Source organism: Panulirus ornatus, chromosome 3 (assembly GCF_036320965.1).
Source record: "Panulirus ornatus isolate Po-2019 chromosome 3, ASM3632096v1, whole genome shotgun sequence".
Taxonomy (NCBI): Eukaryota; Metazoa; Arthropoda; class Malacostraca; order Decapoda; family Palinuridae; genus Panulirus; species Panulirus ornatus.
Window position 1 is genome coordinate 39,884,558 of NC_092226.1, and position 17,578 is coordinate 39,902,135.

At 41.5% G+C, this 17,578-nt stretch overlaps 1 protein-coding gene across 2 annotated transcripts in view; it reads left to right on the forward strand.

The window, feature by feature from the left end:
- LOC139762445 (extracellular serine/threonine protein CG31145) overlaps nucleotides 1-17,578 on the forward strand; it is a 1,101,583-nt gene that overhangs the window by 1,073,367 nt on the left and 10,638 nt on the right. For both annotated transcript variants that reach the window (XM_071687351.1, XM_071687341.1), the window contains 2 exons: nucleotides 1,926-2,069; nucleotides 4,113-4,273. In XM_071687351.1, coding sequence (XP_071543452.1) covers nucleotides 1,926-2,069; nucleotides 4,113-4,273 — 305 coding nt within the window. The remainder of the gene's footprint in view (nucleotides 1-1,925; nucleotides 2,070-4,112; nucleotides 4,274-17,578) is intronic.

Sequence of the window (17,578 nt, forward strand, 5' to 3'; positions counted from 1 at the left end):
ATTTTAGTAGGTTTCCTGCCACACCATATATTCCTAACACATTCCACAAAGCATCTGTATCAACCCTGTCGTGTGCTTTCTCCAAATCCGTAAATGCCACATGTAAATCCTTCTGTTTTCCTTAAATATTTCTCACTGATCCATACATCCTCAACCACTCCTAAAACCACCACTCGCTCAGTCATACGGACACATACTTAGGTTTGAGTGTTGGCATGCTATTTATGCTTTTACGGTTCATCATAATAATAAGATATATTTTTTTCATTATTATTATTATTATTATTATTATTATTATTATTATTATTATTGTTATTATTTTCATCATTATTATTATTGTAATCATTATTATATCAGTGGTGAAAGTATTTTGATTCTTAAGGATTGTTACACATCATTTCATGTAATTCCAACTCCATGATGAATTCTTTATTGGTGAGTAATGTAATATAACACGTGTCAAATATTAAGATAACAATTCAACGTTACATGTTGCGTTTATGAATTCATTAATTAGGAAATGATTTAATCCAGGAAGGAGCACATCCTTTACAAAATGTAGTTTTTCCTCTCCGGGAGGTGCCAGAGTCTGCTCAGGCTTGTTAGAGTTGCTTAACTTTGTGCAACATTCTTGTACATAAGGTCGACTAGTAAAGCATGTGGTGTTAGTGTCTGATGTTGTTTATCTTTGTTCTTATTTTTGTGCCACTGTCGTAGTTGCTGTGTCTAGATTCCCCCAGTTACACATCGATGTTTTCGGGGAGGGTATGCTAATGGATATTATTTGTGTGGTTTTATCAACTGCGTAAATGATGTTCATGCTCATTTACCCTACTGGAAGGAGACATCTATAATTTATAAATACCGTTGGTGACGGGACGGTACTTCGTAGGACACCCATCTCACTACCTTTTTGTGATGACGGTTATTATACGGTGGCAGGTTCGTACGTTGCACGGTAACCATTCGGCAGTATCTGGAATTCCTAGCTCAAACAGGAATGGTATCCATTCGTCCACACTTTGTTGAAAGCTTTGCTACGTCCCCTTTGTGTTAGAGTTGGGTTAATTCCTAGGCCTCTCATGAACACTGTTTTTTTCTACAGATGTTGAAAATAGATAGGGGAGATAGGAGAGACAGAGTAGTCAGAAGAGACTCAGGGTGGTCAGAGTACACTCAGGGTAGCCAAGTAACGCTTGAGTTGTCAATAGACGTAATGGTAGTCAAAGGAAACTATCAGGGTTAACAGGGGGGGACAATCATAGTAGCCAGAGGAAACACTGAGGATGGACAGGGAACAGTCAGGGTGGTCATAGGAAACATCCAGGGTTTTACAGGGGACATTCAGGGTGATGGGTGTGAGTATACATAAGAGGTTGCGCGAGCTGGAGATGCAATGTTTGGAGACTGTGTGAAGTGTGAGGAACGTTGATTAAGTGATAAAAGTTAAAATGATGTGTGGTAATAAGATGAGTATGAATGAGAGAGCTGAAGAGGGTATGCTGAAATGGTTTGGACGTATGGAGAGGTTGACAGGGGATATAGGAGACAAGGAGAAGGGGGACACCAACTTGGAGAGAAAAGGATGAATGAAAAAGACTTTGAGTTCTCGGGGGCTGAAGATGCAGAAGGATGAAAGTTATACACGGGATAGAGTGAACTAAAGCGACGTGTTGTCAGTCGATTAAATCAGGACATATGAAGCAGCCTGGGCAATGCACGGAAAGATCTGTTTTCTATGCGTTACATACATATGACAGCTAGAAAATGGATGAGAGCGAAAAGGCCTTTCCCTCGTCTGTTCCTGGTGCTGCCTTGTTAGCCTGGGAAGCAGCGAACAGGTATGAAAGAATTATTATTATTATTATTATTATTATTATTATTATTATTATTATTTAATTGTTATTATTATTATTGTCCATCAGGCTGCTGGGTTTCCGCCGAGCTGTGCCTATTGTGGGTCGTAACGTCAACATAACTCGGGAGCTGTATGCTCTAGCCCAGGGCGACCTCCTGAAGACCTTCTTCATCTCTCCTGATAACAATCTGTGCTTCCATGGCAAGTGCAGGTGAGTCCCTCTCCAACTCTGTGCATTTTTTTGCCCACACACGTAGTACCGGCGAGTCCTGCATCAGCTGAAAGTAACCCCTGATAGGAGCAGGTAAGTTCAACACAAGTTGACAGTCTCTGGTCCAACAGCAAGTGCTGGTAGGTCATGTGTCAGGTGACACCCACCTGTAAGCTTCAACATGTCCGAAATGGTGAGTCCAACGCCATGTCCCGCCCTATAATTTTGCCCGAGGTCAATATCAGTTTTATTTTTGCAAGTCAAGTAACTATGTTTAAAATGAGGAGACTACCTCGTTTCCAGTGATTTCAGAAACACTGGATCTAACTGTGGTAAGAAGGATCTAGTTTATGGATGCCACTTTTCTTGATAGAAAACATTTTCTGGAAGGTATCGTTGCCATGTGTAAAAGTTATACAGGGTGTGAGATTTTAGGTATAGCACCTGTAGCTCCGTTAATTTTAAGTTTTCATAAGAGTGGGCAGGGCTTTGAAGTAGAGGGAAATTGTGGGGTTTAAAAGCCCTTAAAATCAGCACTGGACAGTTCAGGTGATACATTCGCAATACTTTTGTTGAAATCTTGCAAACAGTAAACGAACAAGAGGGACGCCTACAGTTTTCTGGCGTCATTTTCATATGTCCTCACGTGTAGCGGGAGAACATTAGAAAAGTGGCCGTCCGGCAGACGTATGGCTACGTAGATACATTCACCTGGCACTTGTTCGGATTTTAAAGAGCTTTATTCAGCTCGAATTTCGATATACGAAGAGAATGGTGCTCTACTAAAACAAGAATACTTGCCTGTGGAGTTTAGAAATGCCTATTATCCTTTATTATTCATGCACTCCACATAATGCTGCTATTCCTTGTAAAGTTTAAATCCAACTTAGTCCGAATTTTGCAAGTATGTTGGATGAGTTCAGATACCTCCATTAATTTAGGGCTTGAATTAATGCTTGTGACATCGCTCCTGCACAGGGTCAGATTCTTAAGACATATGAACTCAGTTTACATTGTCAGCCGAACAAAAGAACTTGGCAGAGATGAGTGAAGTCCTGAATTTTTTTTTCTTTGAAAGAATGTGTAATAATACCAAGATCATCACATATGCCGTTTATAAACCTTAAAAGAGCATTCTATTTGATTTTTAACATTTTACAATAGTAGAGAATTACCTTTTGTAACCTTTGGTGGGTGTTCACTCCCACAGCCAAGGAAGGGTACAGGTTACAGGATTGGGTCGTTGGTCGACCAAGCAGTTGGAAGCCGCAGCCCTCAGGCAAACATATACCCCACAGCTTGACTTATCTGGTACACGTGCATTTTGATAGCCATGGGAAATATGTCTTATGGTCCCTGTGGTCCCTGATATGTGGTGGTTTTCACGGTGCTCGTTCAAGCGGAGCTTAATCTCGTGATTTTTTTCAAAGTTCTGGATGATGGAATCTGCATCCTTCCCCATACCGGCATTTACTGTTCTTCATCCATTACATACATTATTGCTTAAACGTTTTTATTTAACCCTGTTATTTAATCCAACATTTTCCCTGCTCCTCATTACCCTGCCCCTAACGAGTTATGAATTGATATTGAAAGATAGTTGTAGTTGTAAAGCGTAGTGTCTTATGTTATTTAATCCCATATTTTCCCTGAACCTCATGACCGTACCATTTAATGAGTTAATTGATATCGAAAGGTAGTTGTAAAGTGTAGCAAAGCAAAATCTTACACTCTTATACTCTTACACTAGCAAAAAAAAAAGTTCTATTCTATACTTTTACCATTCCTCCCCCAGTGAAATATTTCTTTTTAATACTTCACCACCCAAGCGAGTGTAGTGCATCATTACATTGATGTAATGATTTGATGTCAAGCACTAAAGTTCTTCTTGTTTAGATTAAATACTTTAGAGTCTGTACATATGGGCGGGCCTGGTATGTACTACTGACACAGATTGCCTCCACAGGACAGCCAGACTAATATTAGGTTTCTGTAGCGTATCACAATTACTTTAATGTACTGTACTCCATGCTAACCTTGCAGCTACTATTGTGACACGGCCCACGCCATCTGTGGGAACCCCGATATGCTTGAGGGATCCTTTGCAATCTTCTTGCCAGGAAAGGAGGCTGCTCCCCGCAAGGTGTGGCGGCACCCGTGGAGGAGGAGTTACCACAAGCGACGCAAGGCTCAGTGGGAAGTGGGTGAGTACCCGTACCTCTCTACACTCTGCTTTCCCTTCCACAAAACATTGTGCAAGACCCATTGCAAGTGGGCAAATACCTCATTAACAATCAGTGTTTCCCGTCAGGTGCTACGCATGAACTGTACAGAAGGTACTTAGAAGTTTCACTTAAAGGCAGAAGACATTATAAATCAGTTCTCTTATCAAGAGATGATGGACACTGGTTTACAAACGTTTCCATGTTGCGTAAAACTCGTAAATATAAGATTTATTTTGGTTCAAAGTATCTTACTATGTTAAGCATTTAAAGGAAAAGTCATAAATACAAGATTTATTCAGGTTCAAAGTATCTCAGTGTGTTTAGCGTTTTAGAGGTACATAAAGGTTGGGAAAGACAACAAAGGCCACATTCGTTCACACTCAGTCTCTAGCTGTCATGTAATAATGCACCGAAACCACAGCTCCCTTTCCACATCCAGGCCCCACAGAACTTTCCATGGTTTACCCCAGACGTTTCACATGCCCTGGTTCAATCCATTGACAGCACCTCGACCCCGGTATACCATATCGTTCCAATTCACTCTATTCCCTGCACGCCTTTCACCCTCCTGCATGTTCAGGCCCCGATCACTCAAAATCTTTTTCACTCCATCTATCCACCTCCAATTTGGTCTCCCACTTCTCCTCGTTCCCTCCACCTCTGACACATATATCCTCTTCGTCAATCTTTCCTCACTCATTCTCTCCATGTGACCAAACCATTTCAAAACCCTCTTCTGCTCTCTCAACCACACTCTTTTAATTACCACACATCACTCTTACCCTTGCATTACTATTTACTCGATCAAACCACCTCACACCACGTATTGTCCTCAAACATCTCATTTCCAGCACATCCACCCTCATGCGCACAACTCTATCCATAGCCCACGCCTCACAAACATACAACATTGTTGGAACCATTATTCCTTCAAACATACCCATTTTTGCTTTCCAAGATAGTGTTCTTGACTTCCACACATTCTTCAAGGCTCCCAGAATTTTTGCCCCCTCCCCCACCCTATGATTCACTTCCACTTCCATGGTTCCATCCGCTGCCAAATCCACTCCCAGATATCTAAAACACTTCACTTCCTCCAGTTTTTCTACATTCAAACTTACCTCCCAGTTGACTTGACCCTCAACCCTACTCATATTCACATTTACTCTCAACTTTCTTCTTTCTTATACTTTACCAAACTCAGTCACCAGCTTCTGCAGTTTCTCACATGAATCAGCCACCAGCGCTGTATCATCAACGGACAACAACTGACTCACTTCCCAAGCTCTCTCATCCACAACAGACTGCATACTTGCCCCTCTTTCCAAAACTCTTGCATTCACCTCCCTAACAACCCCATCCATAAACAAATTAAACAACCATGGAGACATCACACACCCCTGCTGCAAACCTACATTCACTGAGAACCAATCACTTTCCTCTCTTCCTACACGTACACATGCCTTAAATCCTTGATAAAAACTTTTCACTGCTTCTAACAACTTGCCTCCCACACCATATATTCTTAATACCTTCCACAGAGCATCTCTATCAACTCTATCATATGCCTTCTCCAGATCCATAAATGCTACATACAAATCCATTTGTTTTTCTAAGTATTTCTCACATACATTCTTCAAAGCAAACACCTGATCCACACATCCTCTTTTGGGCAAGCCATCACTGCTTCCCTAAATACATCCCATTCCTCCCCCACTCCCCTTACGTCCTTTGTTCTCACCTTTTTCCATTCTGTACTCAGTCTCTCCTGGTACTTCCTCACACAAGTCTCCTTCCCAAGCTCACTTACTCATACCACTCTTTTCACCCCAACATTCTGTCTTCTTTTCTGGAAACCTCTACAAATCTTCACCTTCGCCTCCACAAGATAGTGATCAGACATCCCTCCAGTTGCATCTCTCAGCACATTAACATCCAAAAGTCTCTATTTCGTGCGCCTATCAAGTAACATGTAATCCAATAACGCTCTCTAGCCATCTCTCCTACTTACATATGTATACTTATGTATATCTCTCTTTTTAAACCAGGTATTCCCAATCACCAGTCCTTTTTCAGCACATAAATCTACAAGCTCTTCATTTCCAATTACAACACTGAACACCCTATGTACACTAATTATTCCCTCTGCCACATTACTCACCTTTGCATTCAAATCACCCTTCACTATAACCCAGTCTCGTGCATCAAAACTACTAACACACTCACTCAGCTGCTCCCAAAACACTTGCCTCTCATTATCTTTCTTCTCATGCCCAGGTGCATATGCACCAATAATCACCCATCTCTCTCCATCCACTTTCAGTTTTACCATTATCAGTCTAGAGTTTACTTTCTTACACTCTATCACGTACTCCCACCACTCCTGTTTCAGGAGTAGTGCTACTCCTTCCCTTGCTCTTGTCCTCTCACTAACCCCTGATTTTACTCCCAAGACATTCCCAAACCACTCTTCCCCTTTACCTTTGAGCTTCGTTTCACTCAGAGCCAAAACATCCAGGTTCCTTTCCTCAAACATACTACCTATCTTTCCTTTTTTTTCATCTTGGTTACATCCACACACAATTAGACACCCCACTCTGAACCTTCGAGGAGGATGAGCACTCCCCGCGTGACTCCTTCTGTTTCCCTTTTTAGAAAGTTAAAATACAAGGAGGGGAGGGTTCCCAGCCCCCCGCTCCCGTCCCCTTTAGTCGCCGTCTACGACATGTGAGGAATGCGTGGGAAGTATTCGTTCTCCCCTATCCCCTATATCCTTAATATATATGTATATATATACATGCTTTGAAGAATGTATGTGAGAAATACTTAGAAAAGCAAATGGATTTGTATGTAGCATTTATGGATCTGGAGAAGGCATATGATAGAGTTGATAGAGATGCTCTGTGGAAGGTATTAAGAATATATGGTGTGGGAGGCAAGTTGTTAGAAGCAGTGAAAAGTTTTTATCGACGATGTAAGGCATGTGTACGTGTAGGAAAAGAGGAAAGTGATTGGTTCTCAGTGAATGTAGGTTTGCGGCAGGGGTGTGTGATGTCTCCATGGTTGTTTAATTTGTTTATGGATGGGGTTGTTAGGGAGGTGAATGCAAGAGTTTTGGAAAGAGGGGCAAGTATGAAGTCTGTTGTGGATGAGAGAGCTTGGGAAGTGAATCAGTTGTTGTTCGCTGATGATACAGCATGGTGGCTGATTCATGTGAGAAACTGCAGAAGCTGGTGACTGAGTTTGGTAAAGTGTGTGAAAGATAGTTAAGAGTAAATGTGAATAAGAGCAAGGTTATTAGGTACAGTAGGGTTGTGGGTCAAGGCAATTGGGAGGTAAGTTTGAATGGAGAAAAACTGGAGGAAGTAAAGTGTTTTAGATATCTGGGAGTGGATCAGGTAGCGGATGGAACCATGGAAGCGGAAGTGGATCATAGGGTGGGGGAGGGGGCGAAAATCCTGGGAGCCTTGAAGAATGTGTGGAAGTCGAGAACATTATCTCGGAAAGCAAAAATGGGTATGTTTGAACGAATAGTGGTTCCAACAATTTTGTATGGTTGCAAAGCGTGAGCTATGGATAGAGTTGTGCGCAGGAGGGTGAATGTGATGGAAATGAGATGTTTGAAGACAGTGTGTGGTGTGAGGTGGTTTGATCGAGTAAGTAGTGATGCAAGGGTAAGAGAGATGTGTGGAAATAAAAAGAGCGTGGTTGAGAGAGCAGAAGAGGGTGTTTTGAAATGGTTTGAGCACATGGAGAGAATGAGTGGGGAAAGATTGACCAAGAGGATATATGTGTCGGAGGTGGAGGGAACGAGGAGAAGAGGGAGACCAAATTGGAGGTGGAAAGATGGAGTGAAAAAGATTTTGTGTGATCGGGGCCTGAACATGCAGGAGGGTGAAAGGAGGGCAAGGAATAGAGTGAATTGGATCGATGTGGTATACCGGGGTTGACGTGCTGTCAGTGGATTGAATCAGGGCATGTGAAACGTCTGGGGTAAACCATGGAAAGCTGTGTAGGTATGTATATTTGCGTGTGTGGACGTGTATGTATATACATGTGTATGGGGGTGGGTTGAGCCATTTCTTCATCTGTTTCCTTGCGCTACCTCGCAAACGCGGGAGACAGCGACAAAATATATATATATATATATATATATATATATATATATATATATATATATATATATATATATATATATATATATATATATATTTTTATATTATTTTTTTTTTTATTATACTTTGTCGCTGTCTCCCGCGTTTGCGAGGTAGCGCAAGGAAACAGACGAAAGAAATGGCCCAACCCCCCCCATACACATGTATATACATACATCCACACACGCAAATATACATACCTGCACAGCTTTCCATGGTTTACCCCAGACGCTTCACATGCCTTGATTCAATCCACTGACAGCACGTCAACCCCGGTATACCACATCGCTCCAATTCACTCTATTCCTTGCCCTCCTTTCACCCTCCTGCATGTTCAGGCCCCGATCACACAAAATCTTTTTCACTCCATCTTTCCACCTCCAATTTGGTCTCCCTCTTCTCCTCGTTCCCTCCACCTCCGACACATATATCCTCTTGGTCAATCTTTCCTCACTCATTCTCTCCATGTGCCCAAACCACTTCAAAACACCCTCTTCTGCTCTCTCAATCACGCTCTTTTTATTTCCACACATCTCTCTTACCCTTACGTTACTCACTCGATCAAACCACCTCACACCACACATTGTCCTCAAACATCTCATTTCCAGCACATCCATCCTCCTGCGCACAACTCTATCCATAGCCCACGCCTCGCAACCATACAACATTGTTGGAACCACTATTCCTTCAAACATACCCATTTTTGCTTTGCGAGATAATGTTCTTGACTTCCACACATTCTTCAAGGCCCCCAGAATTTTCGCCCCCTCCCCCACCCTATGATCCACTTCCGCTTCCATGGTTCCATCCGCTGCCAGATCCACTCCCAGATATCTAAAACACTTCACTTCCTCCAGTTTTTCTCCATTAAAACTCACCTCCCAATTGACTTGACCCTCAACCCTACTGTACCTAATAACCTTGCTCTTATTCACATTTACTCTTAACTTTCTTCTTCCACACACTTTACCAAACTCAGTCACCAGCTTCTGCAGTTTCTCACATGAATCAGCCACCAGCGCTGTATCATCAGCGAACAACAACTGACTCACTTCCCAAGCTCTCTCATCCCCAACAGACTTCATACTTGCCCCTCTTTCCAAAACTCTTGCATTTACCTCCCTAACAACCCCACCCATAAACAAATTAAACAACCATGGAGACATCACACACCCCTGCCGCAAACCTACATTCACTGAGAACCAATCACTTTCCTCTCTTCCTACACGTACACATGCCTTACATCCTCGATAAAAACTTTTCACTGCTTCTAACAACTTTCCTCCCACACCATATATTCTTAATACCTTCCACAGAGCATCTCTATCAACTCTATCATATGCCTTCTCCAGATCCATAAATGCTACATACAAATCCATTTGCTTTTCTAAGTATTTCTCACATACATTCTTCAAAGCAAACACCTGATCCACACATCCTCTACCTCTTCTGAAACCACACTGCTCTTCCCCAATGTGATGCTCTGTACATGCCTTCACCCTCTCAATTAATACCCTCCCATATAATTTACCAGGAATACTCAACAAACTTATACCTCTGTAATTTGAGCACTCACTCTTATCCCCTTTGCCTTTGTACATATATATATATATATATATATATATATATATATATATATATATGTTTTAGATATCTGGGAGTGGATCTGTCAGCGGATGGAACCATGGAAGCGGAAGTGGATCATAGGGTGGGGGAGGGGGTGAAAATTTTGGGAGCCTTGAAAAATGTGTGGAAGTCGAGAACATTATCCCGGAAAGCAAAAATGGGTATGTTTGAAGGAATAGTAGTTCCAACAATGTTGTATGGTTGCGAGGCGTGGGCTATGGATAGAGTTGTGCGCAGGAGGATGGATGTGCTGGAAATGAGATGTTTGAGGACAATGTGTGGTGTGAGGTGGTTTGATCGAGTAAGTAACGTAAGGGTGAGAGAGATGTGTGGAAATAAAAAGAGCGTGGTTTAGAGAGCAGAAGAGGGTGTTTTGAAATGGTTTGGGCACATGGAGAGAATGAGTGAGGAAAGATTGACCAAGAGGATATATGTGTCGGAGGTGGAGGGAACGAGGAGAAGAGGGAGACCAAATTGGAGGTGGAAAGATGGAGTGAAGAGGATTTTGTGTGATCGGGGCCTGAACATGCAGGAGGGTGAAAGGAGGGCAAGGAATAGAGTGAATTGGAGCGATGTGGTATACAGGGGTTGACGTGTTGTCAGTGGATTGAATCAAGGCATGTGAAGCGTCCGGGGTAAACCATGGAAAGCTGTGTAGGTATGTATATTTGCGTGTGTGGACGTGTGTATGTACATGTGTATGGGGAGGGTTGGGCCATTTCTTTCGTCTGTTTCCTTGCGCTACCTCGCAAACGCGGGAGACAGCGACAAAGTATAAAAAAAAAAAAAAAAAAAAAAAAAAAAAAAAAATATATATATATATATATGTATATTCTTTCTTTCTTCTTTCATACTATTCGCCATTTCCCGCATTAGCGAGGTAGCGTTAAGAACAGAGGACTGGGCCTTTGAGGGATTATCCTCACTTGGCCCCCTTCTCTGTTCCTTCTTTTGGAAAAAAAAAAAAAAAAAAAAAAATGAGAGGGGAGGATTTCCAGCCACCCGCTCCCTTCCCTTTTAGTCGCCTTCTACGACACGCAGGGAATACGTGGGAAGTATTCTTTCTCCCCTATCCCCAGGGATATATATATATATATATATATGTATATATATATATATATATATATAGATATATATATATTATCCCTGGGGATAGGGGAGAAAGAATACTTCCCACGTAATACCTGTGTGTCGTAGAAGGCGACTAAAAGGAGAGGGAGCGGGTGGCTGGAAATCCTCCTCTCTCGTTTTTCTTTTTTTTCTTTTTTCTTTTTTTTTTTTTTAATTTTCTAAAAGAAGGGACAGAGAAAGGGGCCAGGTGAGGATTTTCCCTCTAAGGCCCAGTCCTCTGTTCTTAACGCTACCTCGCAAACGCAGGAAATGGCGAATAGTATGAAAAAAAATATAGATATTTATTTTTATTTTATTTTGCTTTGTTGCTGTCTCCCGCGTTTGCGAGGTAGCGCAAGGAAACAGACGAAAGAAATGGCCCAACCCACCCCCATACACAATGTATATACATACACGTCCACACATGCAAATACACATACCTATACATCTCAATGTACACATATATATATACACACACAGACACATACATATATACCCATGCACACAATTCACACTGTCTGCCTTTATTCATTCCCATTGCAACCTCGCCACACATGGAATACCATCCCCCTCCCCCCTCATGGGTGCAAGGTAGCACTAGGAAAAGACAACAAAGGCCCCATTCGTTCACCCTCAGTCTCTAGCTGTCATGGAATAATGCGCGAAACCACAGCTCCCTTTCCACATCCAGGCCCCACACAACTTTCCATGGTTTACCCCAGACGCTTCACATGCCCTGATTCAATCCACTGACAGCACGTCAACCCCGGTATACCACATCGATCCAATGCACTCTATTCCTTGCCCTCCTTTCACCCTCCTGCATGTTCAGGCCCAGATCACACAAAATCTTTTTCACTCCATCTTTCCACCTCCAATTTGGTCTCCCACTTCTTCTCGTTCCCTCCACCTCCGACACATATATCCTCTTGGTCAATATATATATATATATATATATATATATATATATATATATATATATATATATATATATTTTTTTTTTTTTTCCCTTACATATTCACCATTTCCCGCATTAACAAGGTAGCGCCAGGAAACAGAAAAAGAACGGCCCATCCACTCACATACATATATATGTACATATATGCCAACATACTCAAATATACATACATATCCATACTGACATATGCATATGCAGACATAACATGCCTGCACACATACATATTCATACTTGCTTGCCTCATCCATTCCTGTCGCTGACCCACCCCACAGAGAAACAGCATTGCTATACCCTGCCTCAGCGAGGTAGCACCAGGAATACGGAAAAAAGGCCCCATTTGTTCACACTGTCTCTAGCTGTCATGTGTGATGCACCAAAACCACAGCTCCCTATCCACATCCAGGCCTTGCAGTCCTTTCCAGTTTACCCCAGATGCTTCACATGCCCTGGTTCAGTCCATTGACAGCACATTGACCCCAGTATACCACATCATTCCAATTCACTCCATTCCCTGTATGCCTCTCACCCTCCTGTATGTCCAGGCCCCAATCGCTCAAAATCTTTTTCTCTCCATCCTTCCACCTGAGAGAGCAGAAGAGAGAGAATGAGTGAGGAAAGACTGACAAAGAGGATATATGTGTTGGAGGTGGAGGGAAAAAGGAGAAGCGGGAAACCAAAGTGGAGGTGGAAAGAAGGAGTGCAAAAAAGCTCAAGGGTAAAGAAGAATGGTGTGGAAACGTCTTAGGAGGAAAGTCACAGTTTGGTAAAAGGGCAAGAGCTAAGGTAGGGGTAGCACTAATGCTAAAGCAGGGTTCGTGGGAGCTTTAGACTGATGTGGGTAAAAATGGAAGCGGTTTGCTGGAGATTATTTTTCCTTATGCATCTGGCCATGAGAAGCAAGATCATTAGAGGCAAGTGTTTTGGGAGCAATTGAATGAGTGTGTCAGCAGTTTTGATGCAAGAGATTGGGTGTTATTTATGGCTAATTTGAATATGGAGTTCAGAAATGTAATAGTTGAGAATGCAGTTTGGGAGCTTGGGCTTATCAGTAATGTGAATGGAAATAGTGAACAGCTTATGAAGTTCTGTGCAGGAAAAGGACTGGTGATTGGGAATCCTTGGTTTTAAAAGAGGACCATACACAAGTGTATGTATGTAAGTAGGAAAGATTGTCAGTGGAAATAATTGGATTACCTGCTAATTGATAGGCATATAAAAGAGACTTTTGAATGTGAATGTTCTGAGAGGGACAGCTAGTGGGATGTCTAATCATTACTTTGAGAATACTAGGGTGAAGATTATGTGGAGGTTTTCATAAGAGAATAGAGTAATTAGAGTAAGTGACATTGGAAAAGAGACCTATGTAAAGAAGAATTATCAGAGGAGATTGAATGTAAAATGGCAGAAGGTGAGAGTAAACAAAGCTAGGGAAGTATGTGAGGAATGGGAGGTATTTAGGGAAGCAGTGTTAGTATGTACAAGAGATGCTTATGGCAACCATAAAGTAGGAGGTGTGCAGATTAGAATGAGTAGTAAGTTATGGGATGGAGTACAGTTGCTTGTGAAAGAGAAAAGAGTTATATGGGCGATACTTACAGGGAAGGAATGCAAATGAGTGGGAGATGTATAAGATAAAGGAAGTAAAAAAGAAGGTGCAGTAGTTTGAAAAAAAAAGAGGGCAAATGAAAGTTGGGATGAGTGAATATCAGTAAACTTTAGGGAAATAAGATGTTATGGGAGGACATTAATAGTGTTACAAAAAACAAGAAAACAAATTGGAACACCGAAGAAGAGGGCAAATGGAAAAGTGGTGACAGGTGATTGTTAAAGTAAGGAAGAATTGGTATGGTTATATTGAAGATTGTTGAATGTGGTTGATGATAGGTTGGTGGATGTGGAATGTTAGGGTCTGGGTGGTTTGCGAAGTGAGAAAATCTAAGAGAATGGTTTGGTGAAGAAAATGTGGTAGTGAAAGCTTTAAGTGAGATCAGTGTGGCAAGGCAGATGGAGTGGATGATATTGTAGTTGAATTTCTTAAGTGGAATGACTGTGTTGTTGACTGGTTTGTTAGGATTTCCATTATATGTATGGATTCATAGTGAGTTGCCTGAGGATTAGCAGAATGCATGTACAGTTCCATTGTATAAAGGTAAGGAGCTGAAGGTATTGTTCAGACTACAGAGTTATAAGTTGGCTGAGAGTACCTGGTAAGATGTTTGGGAGAGTAGTTACTAAGAGGATGAAGGCATCTACAGAACAGCAGACTTGGGGGAATAGTGTGGTATCAGTAGTGGTAGAGGATGTGTGGTATCAGTAGTGGTAGAGGATGTGTGGTATTAGTAGTGGTAGAGGATGTGTGGATCAGTTTACTTCAAAGAATGTGTGTTAGAAAAACATATGGAAACAGATAGATTTAGGATGCCGGTTGTTGTTTAATGATGACACAGCACTAGTGGCAGATTTAAGTAAGAAACTGCAGAAAGTGATAACTGAGTCTAGAAGAGTGTGTTTAAGGAGTAAGTGAAGAGTAAATTCGAATAAAACCTTGGTTATCAGGTTTAGCAAGGTAGAGGGATAGGTTAGATGGGGTGAGTTTAAATGGAGAAAAATTGAAGGAAGTGAAGTGTTTTAGACATGTGGATGAAAACATGATGGCAAATGGAACCATAGAACCAGAATTGAGTCATAGGGTGGGTGAGAGGGGGAAGTTTCTGGAAGCATTGAAAAAATGGGGAATGAGAGGTCGCTATATGGGAGGTGGATAATGTGTGGATGTTTGAAGTCATAGTAGTTCCAACAATGTTATTTGGATGTGAGGGATGAGCTATAGATGAGGATGTGCAGAGGAGGATAGATGTGATGGAAATTGAATGTTTGAGGACAGTATGTGTTGAGATAAATTGATCGAATAAGTCATGAAAGGGTAATTACAATAGAGAGTTGTGGTAATAAAAAGAGTGTTGTTGAGAGAGCTAAAGAGGATGAGCTGAAATGGTTTGGATGTATGCAAATAATGAGTGAGGAGAGGATACCAAAGAGGATACATTTGTCAGAAGTGGAGGAAACAAGGGGAAAGGAGAGACCAAATTGGAGATGGAAGCTGCAGGGAAAAAGATGTAGAAGATTGGGACCTGAACATGCAGGAGGGTAAAAAGTATGTGCAGAACAGAGTGAATTGGAAGGATCAAACCACTTCACACCATTTATTGTCCTCAAACATTTCATTTTCAACACATCCTTCCTCTTCTCCTCAGCCTTATCTATAGCCCATGCCTCACATCCATATAGTATTGCTAGAACAACTATTCCTTCAAACACCCATTTTTGCCCTACAAGATAATGTTCTCTCCTTCCACACTTTCTTCAGGGATGTGAGAACCCTCACCCCCTCCCTATCCTATGGCTCAATTTTACTTCCATGTTCCATTCACTGCCATGTCCATTCCCAGCTATCTAAAACACTTCACTTCCTCCAATTTTTCTCCATTGAAACTTACACCCCAAATAACTTGTACATAAACCTGCTGAACCTAATAACCTTGCTTTTATTCACATTCATTTTCAACTTTCTCCTTTCACACTCTTTCAAACTCAATCACCAATTTCTGCTAGTTTTCACTCATATCTGTTGCCAGTGCTGTATTATCAGCAAACAACAATTGACTCATTTTCCTGACCCTTTAATCCCCCACAGACTGCTTACTTGCCCCTCTGGCCAACATTTTTGCATTTACCACTTTCACCACCCCATCCATAAACAAATTGAACATCCATGATGGCATTACAAACCATTGCCGCAGGCCACCCTTCACTTAGAACCATTCACTCTCCTCTCTTCCTACTTGAACACAAACCTTACACTTTTGATAAAAGCTTTCCTTTCATACTATATATTATTAGAGCCTTCCACAAAGCATCTCTATCAACCCTATCATATGCCTTCTCCAGAGCCATAGGTGCCATGTACAGATCCATCTGTTTTTCTAAGTATTTCTTACACACATTCTGTAAAGCAAACACATGATCCACACACCCTCTTTCTCTTCTGAAACCACACTACTCCACCCCAATCTGATGCTCTGTACATGCCTTCACCCTCAATAAATACCCTCTCATAGAACTTACCCGGTATAGTCAACAGACGCATACCTCTGTAGTTGGAACACTCACCCTTATCTCCCTTGCCTTTATACAATGGCACTATACATGCATTTCGCCAGTCCTCAGGCAGCCATCTTGATCCATACATAAATTGAAAATCCTTACCAACTAATCAACAACACAGTCACCCTCTTTCTTAAGGAATTCAACTGCAATATTATCCACTCCAGCTGCCTTTCAGCATTTCATCTTACTTAAGGTTTCACCACCGCTTATCACTTCACCGAACCACTCTTCACAACTCTCACTTTGCATACCACCATGACCAAAACACCATACATCTGCTACTCTATTATCAAACACATTTGATAATCCCTCGGAATACTCATTCCATCTCCTCACTTTATCACATCCTGTTTACATTTTCCTTTTTGTCCCCCTCACCGATGTTCCCATTTTTCTCTTGTCTTTCACACATTATTTACCTCCTCCCAAAACATCATTTTATTCTCCCTAAAGTTTAATGATACTCTCTCACTCCAACTCTCATTCGCCCTCTTTTTCAACCCCTGCACCTTCCTCTTGAACTCTTGCCGCTTTCTCTTATACATCTTCTGATCGATTGCACTGCTTCTCTGTAAGTACTACCCAAATTCTTCTCTTTTCTCTTTCACCTGCAACTTTACTTTTTCATCCAACCACTCACTACCCTTTTTAGTTTGCCCACCTCACACCTTTCACTTGCCACGTGCATCTCACGCACATGCCGGCATTGCTTCTCAAAATACTTCTCTTTCCTCGCTCACTCACTTTGCTCCAATTACATTCATCTTTTGCCATTTATGCTCGTTCTCTAGGTATTTCTTCACATAAGTCTCTCCTCCAACCTCATTTACTCTCACTATTCTCTTCTCACTGATGTTATTTCCTCTTCCTAAGACTTCTACAAACTTTTACCCTCACTTTAATGAGAAAGTGATCGTATATCCCACCAGCTGCTCCTTTCACACATTTATATCCAAAAGTCTCTGTTTCTTTTACATGCTTATGAATTGTTATGTAATGCCCACTGACCATCTGTCCTAATCACATACTTATACTTGTCTATATCCCTCTCTTTGAATCAGATATTCCCAGTCACCATTTCTTTTTCAGCACACGACTCCACTTCCATTTCCATTCATAATATTAGATATCCCTCTTTTGATCTTTTTTCTCTTGGCCAAATGCATAAGCACTTAATCACCCATCTTTCATCCTCCTCTTTCAGTTTTACACACATCAGTCAAGAATTTACTTCCATACATTTTATCACACACTCCCACAACTACTGCT